Source organism: Pholis gunnellus (assembly GCF_910591455.1).
Source record: "Pholis gunnellus genome assembly, chromosome: 13".
NCBI lineage: Eukaryota > Metazoa > Chordata > Actinopteri > Perciformes > Pholidae > Pholis > Pholis gunnellus.
This window is the reverse complement of record NC_136540.1, coordinates 10,966,844-10,986,638: the sequence shown is the minus strand read 5'-3', so window position 1 is coordinate 10,986,638 and position 19,795 is coordinate 10,966,844. Positions and strand designations below refer to the sequence as shown.

At 42.1% G+C, this 19,795-nt stretch overlaps 2 protein-coding genes across 2 annotated transcripts; both read left to right on the top strand.

Moving 5' to 3' along the window:
* Window positions 1-121: 121 nt before the first annotated feature.
* On the top strand, window positions 122-5,090 carry LOC306705205 (palmitoyltransferase ZDHHC20-A-like; the record flags this gene model as incomplete). Its single annotated transcript, XM_079171909.1, has 11 exons — window positions 122-239; window positions 1,431-1,457; window positions 1,541-1,635; window positions 1,776-1,896; window positions 2,362-2,431; window positions 2,822-2,854; window positions 3,010-3,130; window positions 3,716-3,848; window positions 3,933-4,059; window positions 4,302-4,388; window positions 5,036-5,090. The coding sequence occupies 11 exons, from the start codon at window positions 122-124 to the stop codon at window positions 5,088-5,090; spliced, it is 987 nt and encodes a 328-aa protein (XP_079028035.1).
* Window positions 5,091-8,391: 3,301 nt separating this feature from the next.
* LOC306705597 (organic solute transporter subunit alpha-like) lies at window positions 8,392-11,540 on the top strand. The gene is made up of 8 exons (XM_079172390.1): window positions 8,392-8,583; window positions 8,868-9,019; window positions 9,192-9,265; window positions 9,866-10,024; window positions 10,182-10,293; window positions 10,380-10,526; window positions 10,848-10,953; window positions 11,095-11,540. The coding sequence occupies exons 1-8, from the start codon at window positions 8,508-8,510 to the stop codon at window positions 11,253-11,255; spliced, it is 987 nt and encodes a 328-aa protein (XP_079028516.1). The 5' UTR covers window positions 8,392-8,507; the 3' UTR covers window positions 11,256-11,540.
* Window positions 11,541-19,795: the final 8,255 nt, after the last annotated feature.

Here is a 19,795-nt window from a genome sequence, read left to right as displayed (position 1 = left end):
GCAGCGCCTTGGTGTCAGTTAAGTTAAGTCTCTCGCGCTTGTAGCATCTTTGGCTCGAGTGTATAAAAACCCCATGGCCGTGACGTCACCGCCAGCTAACGTCCCACTACACGGATTAAAGATGGCGCCCTATCACGTACTGAGGTGCTGTCAACGGGCTCTGCACTGGGTACCTGTGCTGTTTATTAACCTCGTCGTCGGTTGGTCTTATTACGCGTATGTTGTGGAGCTCTGTGTCTGTAAGTACAATCACTTTTTTTTGAAAATTATTTAGCGATCGCGGGGCGGATGTCTGCTTGTGTTGACAGTTCCAGGGTTGCCAACTTTGATAAGCTACGTTAGTTAAAGTGAGATTTAAAGTCGCCCTCAGTGCAAACATGCGCTTAAACCTCAGGACTATATTACGGTACGTTAACCGTTGACATGGTATTCTTCGTGACGGCATAACGGTAATGTAGTCGGGCAACTTTTCCCGTTAGATTAGGAAGTAGTTTGTGCAGTCATCACCAATGAATAATTAATAACTTCATCATGATAAATGTAATGCACCGGATAACATTCCATATTAAAGTCAATCAACTGTAATTAATACAACTTTCTCAGATGTTTTTTTACTTCCGTTAAAATAGGCACTGTATTGTAAATGAATGGAAAGGTTAGCTCTCTGATTTTAAAATCTAATTTAAACTATGCACATTGTTTTACACGTATATTTAAATTACAATTTCCTGTTATTGTTTTCTATTTTTCTTTATACATGCCACCCTAATAGCATGCATACATTTTGAGTTGACATTTACATTTTCCAAATGGCAATGATGGTAAATGATTATTCTAAATGGTTGTTAGAGCACTAATGGGTAAACCTGGGAAGCCAGCTGTAAAATCCTGGGCTATAATTTAACCAAATGATACATCATAAGTTATTCAATGTCTATGGGAGGATAATGGCCTCCCGTCCAACTGTTCAGGAACAAGCTACCAAACAGTCGTCACCTAAACATTTGTAATAAGTAGTACATGCAGCCATAAACACAAGAGGCACATTATTGTTGCAGACGAAGAGATTTGAAATGACATACAACTGTAAATGTGATCATTCAAGCATCAACACGCAGGTGTGAAAGCAGCTTATATGAATATTGATGGTATCCCCCCCCCCACCCCCACACAGTAGGTTTGTTTCAGCCTGGAACTGAAGATACCATTATCAGCATTATCAGCAGTACTGTAGTTATGTCTGTAACTCAGCGACATCCCTGCTGCTTAAACAAAGCTCTCTGTTATTGGGGGGTCACTGCTGGCCGTGCCAGCCTGCTGCCACATGGTGTGAGAATGGGGTGGTGTGTGTGTGTTGGGGGATGTGTAGTCATGCTGTCTTTCGACGTTCATTACTGCTCGCTAATATGTTTTTTGTTTGCTTTTTGTAGATACAATCCCAAATAATCCAGAACGAAGTACGTGATCATCATTCATAGTAAAGATTATGTCAGAGATGCCGTCGTAAATGCAAATCTAACCGTTTTCCTTCTCTCAACAGTCAGCTATTTGGTCCTCTTTCACATATTCTTCACCATGTTTATATGGTCCTACTGGAAAACTATATGGTCCAGACCAGCCGGACCCTCAAAAGCAGTAAGCCAAGAATCCCATGAACACGACCTATTTTCATGTTTAGGATTTGGTAAATATACATGTATAGAAAACCAGTCCATTACAGAATGTTACTTGTTGGGCTGTCTCTGACTCCCAGTCCTTCTTCCTCCTCCTAATAGTTCGGTCTGCCCAGAGCGGAGAAGGACCTGTTCGAGAGAGAGGACCGAGCCGAGACGCAACAAGAGATTCTGAAGAAGGTGGCGAGGAATTTACCCGTGTACACGCGCACGGCAGGAGGAGGTGAGGCTTTCACCGCAGCTGCAGAACCGACCGCTGTTGGCTTCATTTTAACTCCCATCGGTTGCTTTCTGTGTTGTGTTTCCGGAGCTGCATGTATCAGGAGGGTTAATTTGACTCAGGTGCACCTCGTTATCTCCAGAGGCCACACCTGGTTCCTCTACCTAACAACAATCATGATGTCACCGACTCAGTTTCACAGCTACATTTAAAAAGACACTAACACTATCAACCTTTGTTCAATTTATAGGATTAATGAGATGTAGACAGTGAATTTGTATAGTTGAACCATTTTTAAAGGGCGGGACATTTCTAAACAAAGGAAAAGTGAATGCAGAAAAATACACTTTTAATGTTTTGTTTAGATATTGGTAGCCTCACATACACCATGATGCTACTGCCTTTCATACAACAGTAATAGTGTTGCAGCAGAACTTTAATGATTCTCTCTTCATTTTCTCTAAATAGCTGTCCGATACTGCGACCACTGCCAGATTATCAAACCTGACCGCTGCCATCACTGCTCAACCTGTGAGATGTGAGTGTTTTCTAAGTGTGGCCGCTGTAGAATTAAGCCTCAACCTTTTCTTCTTCTTCTGTTTCCCCTGAAGGAGCCGATGTATTTAAACTCACTTTGTTCAAATGATTTCGGTCTGCTGCTAACGTTGAAGCTTCTGGAAACAGGAAGTGAAGAGAAATGTGTTGCTGTTGAGACATAAGTCAATAAAATAGTTAGTGTGTTTTTGCTCTTTTTAAAGTACAACATAAACACAAGTTCACATTTAAAATATTGGGCGCTATGTATTTTCTGACATCTACATTTACTCGTGCGTTGTAAGTCCTTCTGGGTACTTTGGTCATCAAAATGTCTGACGTCTACTAGTTGGTACTAATAGGATCTATGTTTTCCTTTTTCTCTTTCTTCAAGGTGTGTGCTGAAAATGGACCATCACTGCCCCTGGTAGGCTTTCCTCATCTAACCTGTTTTTATTCCATCATGATCATGATGGGGTTGGCGTGTCGTGGTGTCTGTCAGCAAATGATCAGTTTTCTTTGACAGACAATGTAGAGCGGTTTTAACTTTGTGTGTCGTGTTTCTGTCGTGTTTTCATTCAGGGTGAATAACTGTGTTGGATTCTCAAACTACAAGTACTTTGTGCTGTTCTTGGCCTACGCCGCACTCTACTGTGCAGTCATTTGTGCTACAGTCGTCCAGTATTTCATCAAATTCTGGACAGTAAGTACAGAAACTTCCTCTATTTAAGTGGCATGCTCTTGTGCATGGATGCTTGCTGTGGTCGCTGTTTCTTAAATGTGGTTGTCGGATCTTTTGACGCCCATTTTACTTCTGCATTCAGCTGACCTCTCCCGTCACATGGTTTGTTACACAGAAGCCATCATTGGAAACTGTTTAAACTGTAAAAATAATTGTTCATTAATTAATTAAATGAAGACCTTTAGCACATTCAGGCTGTGGTGAGGCATGTGATGATTGCATTGTAAGTTATCGACCTGTTTACTGTGTCATTGTGGTGCACAAGTGTGTCACGTGATCACTTATCAGGAGATCCTCTTCAGCATACTGCTTTGCATGAGACAATGGCTCTTGTCATGTAGTCCAACAGTGAAGGAGCGTATTGTGTTAAAGCAAAATAAATACTTGCACTAAGATAAATGTTGCAGTGAGGCAACAAAATAAGAATAAAATGTTTGATTTTCTACTTCACTGCAGGCAGTTGTTAAGATGAATTTACATGGGAACAGGAAATATTCTTACAGAATTAGAAAACTTAACACTTGTTCTTTTTTTTCCCCTCTGAAGAAACAGCTTCCTGACACGCACGCCAAATTCCACATCTTGTTTCTGTTTTTCGTGGCTGCCCTGTTCTTTATCAGCATCCTGTCACTGCTCAGCTACCATCTGTGGCTCGTGGGAAAGAACAGGACCACTATAGGTAGCTATAAATTCATATGCAATTTATTTAAACTTTTTATTACATAATTTTAAAAGTCACCACTATTTTTTACATCTATTTCAGAAGCTTTTCGGGCTCCCGTCTTCAGGAACAGTCGAGACAAGAACGGGTTTTCTCTCGGCTTTAGCCGAAATGCAGCAGAGGTGTTTGGGGACCAACCGAAGTTCTGGATGTTTCCTGTTTTCTCAAGGTGAGTGTATTTTTAACTGATATACCTGCAGTTAAAATGATAAACGCTTAAATAGGCAGTGCTACTGTATGTCTACACTGTGCTTAGGTTTGGGTCTGTAGTAGCGGATGTATAAACTTGATTTCTATTATTAGTGTTGAAGTAAGAATTTAATGGTGTAAATACTGAAAAGTACAATTCACCCTGAATCCATCCAACGCTAACATGTTTACTTCTTCTGTTTTTCTCTCTTTTTTTATTAGTCAGGGAGATGGACATTCCTTTGTGACCAGATTGGTACACATAGATCCTGAACAAGCAAACAGTGTCCTCCAGCAAAACGGCAAAAGGCTAGTATTGTATAATATCGAATCTGTTTTCTTTCAGTTCTGTTTCCTGGGTTTTAACCTGTAGTACGACTTTAATTACAGCCCTGCTGATGGGAAGGCCGACCCTTGTGTGCTCTGTAACAATGTTCAACACACAGCGGACGACGGCAAAGAAAAAACCGGTTTGTTGTTGATGCCTTTTCTGACGTTTTCATTTGTTGCATTGTGGCCTGTATGTTTGCGTTAATACAAGGAACACTTAACTGGTTATGAAACAGTCTTAATTTCATACTGATGCCTCTATATGACCTACAATAATAAACAAGACCATCGGCAACAATATTGGCTATTTCTATATAGCTATTCTGAATGCTTGTCATCGGGTCAGATTCCTCACCAAATCAAATGAAACGATTTACAAAATTCAGGTTCACCGGAAATTCCTTCAGCTCAGGCGGAGCAGGGCAGACTCGGACCCTGCTGCAGTAAAATGAGAGGTTTTCTTAAGGGAGTCTGGCAGCTGCTGATCATTTAAGGCACAAGGCCTAAAATCAACACAAAGTGAAAGTTCCTTGTAGTTACTTCAACCGTTTTGTATTTACGTTCCTGCTCAAAAATCCACTGTTCAACCGTTCCTGAAGCCTCTCTTGTGTCCTCGCTACTTTCAGACGGAGGCCAGATAGTCTCGGTGACGATGGAGTGCGAGCCATAGCCGGTACGTGAACGGGATGCGACTACTGTAGAGCTTTGCTGGTTTGTCCTCGTGTGTTTATTTGTGCTTTGGCTGTTGCTGCAGGTCGCAGGCACATCAGTAGACTACGATGCCTTAAACCGGGAGCATCAGCACCTCTACAGGAGCCGTCCTCCACCCTCATTTTGAGTTTGACAGTGCAGCCTCAAGACGCATGTTTTCTATGTACTTTAAATGGGCCGTCCTTCATCCAGCGTGCTTTAAAGCAGCGCCACGACAACACTGTTGTCATGTAAACAGGGACTGCACAGCGGCCTCGACAGCAGACGGCACCAGTCTGAGGTGATTCACAGGTTTCGTCTTTGTTTTGAGCCATAGACATTCAAATGATGTTTTGTTATTATTGCATCTGAAAAACTCTGGGACTGCTTTTTACATCTTGAGCCATGTCTACATTGTCTGTGTTTGATAGACATGAATTAATCTCATTATACATTCCTACTAGAGAAACAGCCTTTTGTCAGTATTAATCCAGCATTAATAGCTAAAAACAGAGCCACTAAAGCGAGATGTGTATAACTCGTATGAAATGCTGAGACGTGTCAACAGTGTGAGCCACATGTCTCATCAGTTTTAAACTCCAAGCACAGTGCAAGTATGAAGAGCACCAGTCAGTGGTGGTGTAATACAGTTTACATGGTTGAAAATATTCAAAGGGCTTTCTGTTTACACTTTTAAGATATTTATTTTTTGCATTTCAAATTTTATACTGTTGTCAAATAAAATGTAAGGACCAAATCATATTAAACTTAATTTAAAATAGTTTCATCTCATTTCAAACACCAATACTTGAGAGTATTTATTTGTCAATGAGATTGCTTTTTGTTTTTCAAGCTTTTATAAATGAATTGTCTTTCAATGTATTAACTTTATTGCAATTATTTATATTTAATTAGTTGTTTTAATGCGTATTGTGCTGCTCCACAGAATGTTTTCACTTTCATAATCTTTTGCGACAGTTTGTATTTTTTAACTTAATGAATCTCGTGTTTTAATGCCAATGATTGAAATTATCTTCTTTATTTGTTTTTCTAGTTGCAAAATAAGGTTCATTTGAATGTTGGAAAGTAGGAGCACAAAATGAAACCACAATAAAACTCAAGGACATTGGATCCTCTGTCCTTGAGCTTGAACCAGGATAGATAAGGTAGACTTTATAGAGCTGTAATGAAAGAGTATAGCGTCATCACACATGCTCATCTCTGTGCTCACGGCACCTGCTTCATTGTGTTACATTCATTTTAGTGGAAATGATAGAATGCACAGTGTGTAGTTTGCCCGAGTGACCAGTAGACAATAAAAGTGTGTCGATGTTACACATTCTCACAGTAGTTTAATGACTAACGTCACTGACTGAACTTGGCTTAATCCCAAGCAGCTAGAGCTGCTAATGTAGTTAGGCCTGTAAATAACTTTTATTATTCATCGAGACAAAATTGTTCATGCAGGGTGACCTTCATTGTTCTGTAACAATAAATGATTAAGAAACTATATGTGAGTCTTCATTTTAACCACTGGTACACTGTGATTTCTATCTGATGAGAGGAATTACAATTCTGTGGACTGTGGAGAACAGTTGATCGTAATCAGTGTGGATTTGTCCAGATGTGTGTTATATGATACATGATTCTGCCGGGTTCCTCAAAATCTTGAAAATAAGTCATCAGATTGTGGTTGTATCGGATGTTTTTGTAGTGATAATCTAAAAAGGGATGCAAATGTGACCATGGAGCATTAGTGATCAAATACTGATTGTTACAACTTCATTTGTACTCTGAACATGAAAGTCATGCACAATATACGGACGTTTCTGGTTCAGTCTTTTTTTTTTTAGCCACGCTAGTGACATGGCTTTGAGGATGCTGATGTGGGCCACGACTTTGATGCAGACTGAAATAGCTCTACAACTATTGGATGGACTTCCTTCACATTTCGTGCAGACATTCATGATCCCCAGAGGATGGCTCTTACTGACTTTTCCTCAAGCGCCGCAGCTGGATGATACTTTTGGCTGTCAGTAAACTTTCCACACAATTTAGAACAGAGGTCTTCAACAGGGGGTCTGCGGAGGTACTGCAGGGGGTCTGCGAAATTTTGTTTTCCCAAACATGAATCTGTCCATTATTTTAATAGTTCAGTATTGTATGCAAGATAACAGGTCTGTTTATAAATGGCAGTGGCACTGTACCTCGCACATGTTTAAAATAAAAACATGAATATATGAACCTGTGTATTATTTGAAAAGCTTAGTATTGAATGCACAATAAAGAGGTATGTTTATACACGGCACTAGGCCCAGTTTAATATAAAACACAATTTTATACAATATATATATAGTTGGGGGTCCCTGCTTCATCTCTCTATTTGGGGGTCCTTGGCCTGAAAAACATTGAAGACCCCTGATTTAGAACAAATATTTGTGTTCCCCTCAGGACACAAGTAGACACAAGTATTGCTGACCTGTTCAGACAAGCACTTCATGCTTCTTGACTTTATCTGTTACAGGAACATGATAAGCGAGGAACACGATTGGGCAGCAAGCCAGAAGAAGGTGAATGACCGCAGTGCCATTCAGCTCTCACTTGTGCTTTACTTTGGAAAAAGTAAACCCTCTGAACGTGTAATAGCTTCCTTATAAGAGTTATTTTTTCTAATTATCATTCGCAAACCTTCTATTTTCCTTTATTCATTTATGTTTAGTGTCCCACTTTGATGCACCGACGTTCTTAAAGATCGCAAACAAAGTGTAAGAAGGACAATTTCTGCAATAGTGAATGCCATTTCATTTGCCTCTCCAACTGACATTTAGTGATTATTAGCAGTAGATCTACTTCAGCAGTAGATTTGAAGAGAGAACTGACAAAATAATAACAAACTAATGTAAAGAATGTAATGTAATGTATGTTGGACTGATGGCACTGAAACATAATTATAGAATACATACATTTCTCATTGCTTGAGCTTGACGGAAATTCCTTCATCTTTTTTATATCCTATATTTACTGGGAAGGAAACAACACACCCTGTCAAAGTTCATGTCTCCTGGCACACTCATTGGGTCTCACCCTTATAACTTAAACGTTGACCTTTGTGTTTTATTTAAATCACTGTGACTTAAGTCTGTGAATGAATGAGAGACGATAACTTACGGAGGTGTTCTCGTAAACTCCTAAGGTGTCATCCCACCTTCACTCCTTCAAAGTCACCTCTCAGGTACACTTGCTGTTTAATCTGCGACTACAATCCACCGGCAGACACAGCAATCTAAAAGGAGATCAATCATTTAAGCAGACCTTGTGATTTACTGAAGTAATTTCTACAAGGAGAGAAAGCAGAGTTCGACTAAAATACATTTCTATTTGAACTTTTAAGAGGAATATCTGCCTGCCATGGAGGAAACCATCAACAGCACCATTGATCCAGCTTGTTTACAAGAGCCTCCGCTGGCCATGGACGTGATAAAGCGTAAGTGACCCATATTACCACATCCTGCTTGCTGATAATGTTTCCTTATCAACCAGAGCTAATGACATGAACAGCTCACTCAGCAGTGTCACGCGTGCAGCTGTGTGTCTTGAATGAACCACATGACATTGAGTTCTTCTTTTATTTGCCTCTGTTTAAAATATAACAATATAATATTTAACCCAAGCAAAATCAGTTTTGTGTAAAATATATACAGTATATGTGTCCTGTACTATGAAATAATGCCCTCTCTCCCCCCCCCCCTGCTCTCCGTTTCCAATCAGAGCTAGATGTGTTTGGATGGTGCCTGTACTCCATCCTCACCGTCATGTCCTGCGTCTCCCTGCTGCTGTACTTGGAGCAGTGCGCCTATATTTATAAAAAACTGCCCTACCCCAAGAAGACGACCCTCATGTGGATAAGTGGTGCAGCACCAGTAAGCATTCGGGGCCTGTTTTGATAAAATAATAATAAACCTGCTCATTCTAATAACAATCTAATATCAACCACTTTATTTGGGAAATACGTTTCAAGCTCTCGGGCACGAGGCCCTTTGAAAAACAAGATGAAATCTAAATTCATGCACGTGATGTATTGCTCTGTTTCAGGTCATTGCCACCATGTCGTGTTTTGGGATGTGGATCCCGAGGGCCGTCATGTTCACTGACATGACGTCTAACTGGTACGTTTTCTCTCAACTACACCTAAAGTGGTACTCGGGGAAAAGTATTTTCACATACAGTAGGGTCTTCCTTTCGCTGATATTTCTAAAAAGCTGAAATATAAATATATATGAACCTGTACCTTTTGATGTTCACTCTTATCTGTGCTTGCTTCCTTTTCTGACAGTAAAAGTATTTTTCCAAGTCTGTTATCTAATAGCTGTGACCGGTAGCTACCTCTCACTCACCACTACTGTTATCTTCCTTGACATCGACTTCCAGGTCCCCCCCCCATAAACTACTTGTTGAATCATTGTACACACCACGCCACATCTCCAACCAGCGTGTGCTCAAATTATGCACTGTGGAAATAGTACAGTGTTTCATTAACAAGGGCTGTTTTGGATTTATCCTCACGTGTCAACGAGTTTGTTCCTTTGTTTTTATGTAATGAATAAATAAATGAAAACTGCAATTTGTTACTTGGGTCCCTTGCTGAAAAAGCATAAATATAACATCACGCACTGTGAACGTGAAGCTCAGTACTCCATGAGTGCGTGTTCAGATGTACTACCTGCTCTCTGTAAACAGGCCTAACTCTCTTCTCCTTCTCTGTATAGTTATTTTGCAGTGGTGGTGTATAAGGTCTTGGTTCTGATTATCGAGGAGTTTGGGGGCACCGATGCTTTCCTGAAGCGGTTTTCCGGTAAACCCTTAAAAATCACCACAGGGCCGTGCTGCTGCTGCTGCCTCTGTTTACCCCGCGTGCCCATGTCACGGTATTTATGCCTGTTATTCAAATACAGCCTGTGTGTCACTGCTCTGGTTCTAATAACTGAGGCCTCCGTTATTTACTTACTTACTTAAATGCATTGTGTACTCTTTCTATGTTGAATGTACATTGTCTTATGATTGTGTACATTTCTAATCATTCAGGCGATTGTTGTTCTTCCTGAAGTTGGGTGTTCTTCAGTATGCAATCCTAAAGACGGTGCTCTCTCTCCTCTCCATTGTGTTGTGGACAAACGGCAACTTTGATCTCGCTGATGTAAGTGTTTGGAATGCTTCTCTATCTGCAATGAAAATGTAATTAACATGACATGCAATTTAAATATCTCTGTGCTTCTTTTTCAGCTAGAGATCACTGGCACAGCCATTTGGATTAACCCGTTTATTGGCGTTCTCACGATCATCTCCCTTTGGCCTGTTGCCATCATCTTTATGAACACCAACAGCTTTCTACGCCCCATCAAAATTGTACCCAAGTATGCCCTCTACCAGGTGAGTCAATACAACCAATATCATATGTTGCAATCTCAAAAGACAATTTAGCTTATCTTCCTTTTTTAACTTTTAGTACACGTTTGTCAATTTTGTTTACAATGGCAAATAAAGGAGTGAGTGAGGGCCTGGTGGAAAATACCTTCTGGTGTGTTCATCCTATTCAACGAAGCAGAAGAGTTGCTGAAAGAGCAACAGGGTTTTAACACCAATCCCCTTTGTTTTGTGCCATAAAACCCAACTCCTGCTGAAAAATACTGATACTCACATGTACACTGTATGTATAGTATGTACCTGATCAAGTATTGCTTTTCTCCTTAGCTAATACTTGTCCTGAGTCAGCTGCAGACATCAATCATTAACATCCTGGCCCTGGATGGGACCATCGCCTGTGCCCCTCCCTTCTCTTCTCAGGCTCGCGGCTCCAGTAAGAATCTCTGAATGTCTGCCAAGTGTAAGGCGAAATAATCCATCTGAAACACTGATTTGCTCTCTCTCTCTCTCTCTCTCTCTCTCTCTCTCTCTCTCTCTCTCTCTCTCTCTCTCTCTCTCTCTCTCTCTCCTGCAGTGCTAAGTCAGCAGATGATGATCATGGAGATGTTCATCATCACGCTGGTTAATCGGCCTTTGTACCGTCGAACATACGACGAACTTCCCTCTGAGGCTCATGACAATGAAAAGAACGGTGAAGTCGCGCTGCAGACGACTCTCGTGGAGCATGACGTCTAAAAATGAAGACAGCGATGAAAGCGTGAAAGTCAACACTGCTCTTTAATTATGCATCATATCATCTAAGAGATCATCAAATAGCCATGTTACCTCATTCTGCAAGGGGAGATGCTGGAACAAAACATAGTTGTGTGCGGAAGAACAACATTTTTTTTGAGTGGATGTTGAAGTTGAATTGACATCTGATGTATTATTTTGTACTAAAGTGGGCAGTAAATACTGACACAGTATTCAGTTGTTATGTGTGTATGTACTCATTATACAGTGTCCAGGCTGCATGTATTAAACTGGGGTTTCAAGCACCAATAAATATAATATTTCTTGTTTACTGCGGCATGACGCATGCAGAAAGAAGTATTTGTATTGGTCACTGTAAACACAGACTATTACTCAAATTGATTGAGGAAACTTAATCCTTATTCTTTGTTCTCTACGAATCCAGCCTACTGTGTGTTAACACAGCGTGGAAAGCAACCAGATTTGTTCATAGACTGCTGACCCACTTACTCAGACTCATTTGGGACAGGAAATACATGAGACAGCAGCTTTATTTTCAGACTCAGTGTTTACAGCCAAACTGTACCACATGTTGTTTCTGCAGCAACCACAAGAGGCCGTGCTTGTTCCACCCCAAATCAGTAACACGACTTCACTCACGTGATTAATTAAAAACTTCACATTTCAAAACAATAATTACAATACATTTTATAGTTCCTTATTTTAGAAAGGAATAAACAAAGCAATTAAAAAAATGTTGTGCCAAGCAAACATTAAACTAACAGGATGATTTATAGGACTTAGATTTCTTCTACTTCTCAAGTAATCTGTATTTTTTTGTTTGTTTTGTCACATCAATCATCTGAAAAGGTGAACATGAATAATGGCTTGAGCACTGTATCAATAAGAGGATTGCATTTGAAGTTACATTTTTCAAAAATCTTGTATCACCTTTTACAGAATGCTATAATCTAAACATTGCTCAAATGAAAATGTAAACATAATAATATTGGCAAAACCAGAATATAAGAGAGATCATGTTAACACTATACAATATAGCTTAATGACATGTTTTCCTTTTAGCTGAAAGATTACATTTTCCTGAATCTATTCATGGATTTACAATCATTGTTATTCTCAAAGGCTTGTTTGTCTTCAGGACTGCTGTAGACTCCGTTAAGGTTGTTAAAAGTTTACGCCCTCCCACAAGATTGATCACTTCTAATTGATTATATCAACATTAACAGTTAAGCTTCACAGGATGCATTGCATTTCTATTTAGTTTTTATATGTTCTCTATTATCTGTTAAAATGATGCTTTTTATGAAGTAATATCATCATTCAGTAACATAGTGGATAGACTGAGGAGAGAAAAGTAAAGTACTGTGCAGAGGCATATCAGTTAATATCACCCAAACTTGAATGTGATAAAAGGTTTCACTTTACTGCAATAGCTATTGATAAAATTGCGATAATCTAATATTTTATAAATGTTTAACAGACTCGGGGGAGTTACTGTAGGCTGCTGCGACACACTAGATGTGAATAAAAGCAAATCTGTTCCAGTAAAAGATTATTAGGCTGCACATAACAAGGTACATCGCATTAATCTGGATGAGATGTTTATGTAAAGCCAGATCATTCAGAATTCAAAATTTGGCCCTATTAATGGAGTATTTGTCTCTGCTGTTATGTAAACAGAGTCATCAGACGGCGAGGAAGAGAGAGAGAGAGAGAGAGAGAGAGAGAGAGAGAGAGAGAGAGAGGAGGGGAGAGCTGTGTTCAGGGTGTGTTGATGACAGCCTCTGGCTCCGCATTGCTGACGAAAGCTGCTTAGCCCCCTCAGTTGCTATGGCAACCAGAGAGAGCAGCCAGGCAAAAAAAAAAAAAGAAACGAGGCAAAGGGGAGGGGCCTTCAAGGGAGAAGTGGAGGAGAAAGGGCTGGATGGGAAAGAGAGACAGAGGGAGGGATACAGGCAACCCATAAAGAAAACGCACCGAGAGCAACAGAGGTAAAGCAAGGCTGCAGACGACGATAGACGTAAGGTCTGGATATAGATGCTCACTCCGCTGGCTGGGGCATAATAACTGCAGCAAGAAACTGGAGGATACAGAGAAAGGAGCAAACGGAGAGAAGATGGATGTACAAACGGAGAACGCGGACCCCCCGCCTTGTGAAGCCGAGTCGAGGGGAAAAATCAGAAAAGGATTCAAGCTGTTTGGCAAACGCAAACCAGGTAACATCTTTTCTCTTCGAAGCAAAGGGGATGGAAACAACAAGTCACCTGTTATCAGGAGCAACACCGCAGATGGATTATCACCAGATTCAGAGCAAGAGCAAGACAGGGAGAACGGACAGGAGGTGAGTCACGGAGAGAGGGAGCAGGCAGACGAGGAGCCACTCGGCGAAGATGGCGTTCTGGCTGCGGCTCATGCTCGCGCCTCCATTTCTTCAGCCAGCTCAGCCAAGTCCCTCAGCTTCCTGTCGTTGCTGAGGGGTGGCCGGAGAGGAACGGGGGACCGCAGAGTCCGCACCGTGTCCCAGCCCTCGGGTCGGCAACGTCGTGGGCTGAAGGGTCTCTTCGGCAGTGTTAAGTTCCGATCAAAAGATAAAGAGGTGGAAGCCCCTCCGAGCCCACTTCTCATGTCCTCACGCGCCAACAGTGTGGAAATCATCAAAGAGGACCTCACCCTGACCCCAAAGTCCCAGCATCGCTCTCTGGACAGTCTCGAGACTGAGAGCTATGAGCCTGACAAGAGCTTAACAACACAGGACAGTGCAACCACGTCCCCATCAGAGACCCTAACTCGCCAGGTGACGGCAGGCAATGTGAGTAGAACTAATGAGTATGTGCCGCCTTTACCCACATCTGAACCACCCTTGGAACCCGGTGATAACAGCCTGAGCTGCTTGCTGGCAGACATCTCCTCTCTCCTGACCTTTGACTCAATCACAGGGGGTGGAGACATCATGGCTGATGTGGAGGCAGAGTGGGGGAAAGCCAGCAGTCCCATCAGTGCTGTGGTGACTGATTTCACGGCATCATCCACATCTGTCTTCTCCAAACCCACCATCTCATCTCCACCGACCTATGCCTCTTTCAGCACTGCCGCTACGGCAAAACCCTCTCCTGTAGCCGTCCCCACCACAGCCTCGACCCAATCCTTGACACCTCTGACGAGGACGACCACAACCTCTTCTCCCATTGCCAAGCCGAGCTCCATCATCACGACTTTTACCAAATCTTCCACTTTGACCACTCACTCAGTCAAACTGAGCTCGGACTCTACTCAGCTCACAGACTCTGAGCCTTATGCTAGCATTAGAATTAAATCGACTCCTACGCCCATCGCAACAAAACCCTCAACTACCCCTTTAACGTTAACAAGCTTTTCGGCTCCAATAATGTCTCTCCCTTCGGTGACAATTAAATCCACCCTGAGCGCCACCTCGACTGCTACCACAGCTCCACCGAACATCCCGGCCACTGTATTAAAAACTACTTCCATTAGTCCAACTCTTACCTGTACGGCTAGCAAACTGGCTTCAGAGGTTGCAGCACCTCCTCAAGTTATTACCTCAGTAAGTAAACCTATCCTTGTAGCTACTCCAACCCCAGCATCAGCTAAACCTCCACCAGTGACCCTTAGCCTCCACACCCCTGTTACTTTTACTCAACCTCCATCTGTTAAATTTGATTCAGCTAGCAGTTTGAACCTGCAAACTTCCTCTTCCTTCAAACCTTCCCTAAGTTCAGCTGCAGGAGAATCTAAAACCCCAGTGATAGTATCACCTCCCTCTGCTGTTACAACCAAACCCTCCTTTTCCGCACCGGTCCCCCCCTCCAAGGTGACAACGGTTCCCCAATCATCTACGACCTCAGGCTCGGTATCTGCGGCCCTCTCCAAACCTACACTCACCCCTAGCCCAATGGACTTGAATAAGTCCCCTCCTTTCCTTGTAAGTGCTCCCGATAAGTATCCTTCCTCTACCCCGACTGCTACAACTAGAACCCAACCCTGCTCTGCATCTGTCCCAACTCCATCTTCTATTTCATTAGATAAGATTCCTCCCATGACTAAACATATTCCTGCACCAGTCTCTTTAGATAAGATGGCCCCTGCTCCCACACTGACCCCAGCCCCGACCACTCATGCTGTTGTTCCTACAGCATTCCCAACACCTCTTGCTCCGGCTCAGATCCCAGTCTCTCAATCTAAAGCCCCTCCTGCTCCTGCTCAGATCCCAATTTCTGTATCTAAAGATCCACCTGCTCAAATGCAAGTTTCTCAGTCTAAAGTCCCTCCTGTCACAGCTCAGATCCCAATTTCTGTATCTAAAGATCCACCTGCTCAAATGCAAGTTTCTCAGTCTAAAGTCCCTCCTGTCACAGCTCAGATGCCAATTTCTGTATCTAAAGATCTACCTGCTCAAATGCAAGTTTCTCAGTTTAAAGTCCCTCCTGTCACAGCTCAGATCCCAATTCATGTGTCTAATGATCCGCCTGCTCCTGCTCGTACGCAAGTTTCTCAATCTAAAGCCCCTCCTGCTCCTGTTCAGACCCCGATTTCTGAATCTAAGCCCCCTCCTGTTACCGCTCAGATCCCAGTTTCTGTAGCTAAAAACCCTCCTGTCCCTACCCACCTCCCAATTTCTATGTCTACTGACCTTCCTGCCCCTGTTCGTATCCCAGTTTCTGTATCTAAAGACCCTCCTGCTCAGGTCACAGTTTCTCAATCTAAAGCCCCTCCTGCACCATCCCCATCCCCTTGCTCCGTCACTCCTCTTCCTTCTACTCCCGCAGCTTGGTTGAGTGAGGCCCCAGCCTCTGCTAAAATGAGAGGAAGTGGACAGGCATCAGCCAATGAGCAACTGATTAGTCCAAGTAGCACAGGGGCCCAGACCATGCTGTCAAAAACAGAAGAACTGCATAATGAGTCACGAACAAGCCTCCAGGGCACCTCCAGAGAAAGTAGGATACCACAAGTAAAGGCATCGGGACTAAGCAAAATACCTGTAGTAGGAGGGGGCAGAGGAGGCAAGCCACCTGTCCGGGACAGTCAACATGTTGATGATGAAGCGTACCGGGACCCACCGACTCCTGTGCTAGAAGAAGAGAGGCCCCGTTTCAACTCACATGATGCAGGGAGCAAAGATAAAATCAGTGATGTTGAGGCTAATGTGCCCACCTCAAAACACACCCAGGAGGAGAGTCAGCAGCTTCCTCAGCCGAAAGTCCTCACCAGTTTACCGCGTGACTCAAAGATCCCCGTGAAGCACGGCGCACAGTCTCACACTGCCTCCCATATCCCTCAAGCGAAAGAATCCTCTCGCACCAAGATACCCGTGTCCAAGGTTCCTGTCCGCAGGGCGGGGACCAAACCTGCAGCTGCAGGTGGCAGCTCTCAGATAAGAAAATAAAGAAATGGACTTGAATCAATCAATGACACAGATTACGGCTTTGCAACTTTTTTCTCAAATATAACTTAATGACCACCCTTTTTTCTAGACTGTATTATTCTTGGCTTCACTACACCATAAGCAACAGTAACAGAGTCAAGGAGGCTGACAGCACTCAAGCACAAAACATCTCCTCAAGGAGCCGGAGCAACAAGCCTGGCTCTTTGGTGCTGAGGCAACTGGACATGCACTCAGGAAAGGTTCGGGGTCCCACACAGCAACATCGGTGACTAAGGATAAAAGAAAAAAGGTCTTCTGAGAACACAGTCACACACACACACACACACACACACAACACGGGCGAGTGCCTTTTTAAGGGTGCTTTTTCGGACAGACTCTCAAAATCTTTTCTACAGTACTTTTAACTTTTGTTACTCCCCCTTTTTGTAGGAACCGTCAAATCTTTTGGTCTTTCTTTCCAGCAAGTCTCTTTGATAATAACCAGTCCCTTTACTTTTTATTTATGTCTGCAGAAGAACAGCAGGAGCTCTATAAATGAATGCAACTACCAAATTTACATTCCACACCTATCTTTGGATGTATGTAGCAAAAAAAACCGTGCCATTCATTTTTGCACAAGATGTTGAACTGTGCAGTGCCCGTGTGTCCGCCTGCTCATATGTAACATGATTAGATCTCACTGTGAACTCTGGGAGAGACTGGTTTTGAGGGAGGAGTGGAATATGTCTGTGGACGCTGTGAGCGAGACAGAGAGGATGCTGAGATGGGATCTCTCGTACACTGGCACGTCCTTATCCCACTTATACTCAGATGAGAACAGTATCTCTGTGTATAGTCTCATCTATGTTGTTCTGTTTCCTATTTAATCAATAAAACAATGAGTATTCGCAAGATGAGATCTGTTTAAATTGTGAATTATATCCTGCATGTTTTTTTTTAAATATTGTGGCAGTTTGCAGATGGATAAGATGTGAGATCATATAAAACATCATCTCTTTAAATAATTGATTGAGGAAGGAGATGGCATCAGGGAAAAGTTAAAAGAAGGAGATATGACAAACGCTAAACCACTAATGGCTCACTATCGTACCACGGCTTTGCTCAGAGTGTCCTCATCATTTCAACATCATCCACACTCAAAGCTCACTGACCTGAAAAGCGAGCACATGAATGTCAGCAGTGCCCGGTCCAATCAGCCACAAGGGAAAGCGCTTAACATGCATACCTTATTATCAGGAAAAGGGTTGGGGAATGTGTGTCATTGCTATTCTTAGTGTGAAATGCACACGATGGATGCGCTGCATAATGACTGAGTGGGTAATTTGATTTTAACATTTAATATCACTTTGGTATCATTGCAGAAAATAACAACATGCAAATAGTTACTTAAATAGAAAAGGCTATCGTCAACAATTTTGCACAAAGGCAGAAAATGTAGGAAAAACATGTTGAAAAGCAATTCTGAGTAAAACCTCAGGTTACAGACGGGACACTGATCTGAGTCATGCGGTACTGTTATAAGGAGTCTGGTGTTAGGAATAAGGCGCAAGGACAAAGGGTGAATTTCTTACAAAAAAAAAAGCAGAGCGGAGGTGACACAAAAAGACCTCTGTGTACTTCAGGAAGCCAGAGGCTGCAAGCTGAGAAAAGAGGACCATCAATTGCCGCAGAAAAACACGAGGATTTCACCCCATCAGGTGCCGATACATATCACAGCGGGTAAAACTATCTCCCTGAGAAAAGAACTGTTTACCCCTGAGGCTCAAACACAAACACAGATTTCCCTCTTGGTAACACCTGCGATTTGGGATGAAAATGTTTCAAAATGGTCTTAAAACGGAAAGTAGATTTATAATCACGCCTGGAGTTCGGTTATGAGGGCTCACATTGTGACACAGCGTGATACATTAGATCATGCTCTCCGTTACAGGAAACTGCTGGTTTGAATCTTGTAGTTTGAAAAGATGAATCCAAAACAAGCATAATCAGTGAATGCTGCCTTTGTCAGCATTCATTCACATGATTTTACAGTAATGTGTCTTTCAGGCTTATAAGTGATGGTGACAACAGCCTTGAGTGAAGTACAAACAGGGAACACGTTGGAATAAACTTTTTGATTAAGTTGTCTCAGAGTGCATCTATTTATAGGTTGTTTGTGTGTCTTCCAGTCCAGCCCCCCTTTGCCCCAAATATCTTATAGAAATGACAGCACCCATAGAGCCCTGAGGCCACCCTGGCTTTCTGTGGTCTGCATGTGTTTGTGTCTACTTCTGCCTCTGGAGAGACGATGCGCCTCTTTAGAACCTAATTTAGCATGCTTCATTCTGTGTTTCCATGCCAACCCCACTAGGTCAACCAATGAGAGGCCGAGGCGAGTGTCGAGAGGAGGAGTTAAAAAACACGAGCGCCTTAATGAGCGCACCCACTGTACACATGCTAATAAGACCAGTTATTGCTTTATGCACCATTTTAAATTGAATTATTGAATCTATAACACTCAGAATAATGATTCACTTTAATGACATATTTGACATTGAGAATCAATTTGCTTCCAAACTGTTTTTGCATTGACCTGAGCTGAACCAGCCACGCAGAACAAAACCCAGCAATGCTGAATTTTCTGTGATGTAGTGAAACCGAAGACACACATACTACATATGCATATGAAGGCTAAAAGAGATGTATTGAAATGTATTGAAAAAAGGATGTACTGTAGATAATATTACATGACTAAAACATCTGAGACATTGTTTCCAGATATACGGGTAGCTGCTGAATTAGCAAAAGAATGCCACAGTGATACTGGAATTGGCTCTAATAAATAAAATGACGACTCCTTTAAAAGGTGTAAGGATATAATAAGGCCTTAGAGTACCGTGATGATACTTTATATCCGTGTAAAGATAAAAGCTATGGTACTCAATACACAAAGTAAAACTTCAGCAAAGCAAGAGCCAATTCATCCGACCCGGTTTCAGAAATCATAACATCATTATACTGCAAGTGTTCAACAGGCAAAGTAACCAAATCACTAATATGATTTATAATCAACATTATTTATTCATATTCATATTGAAACATGGCAAATGTCAATTATTGAAAAAAACGTTAGCATAGAGTC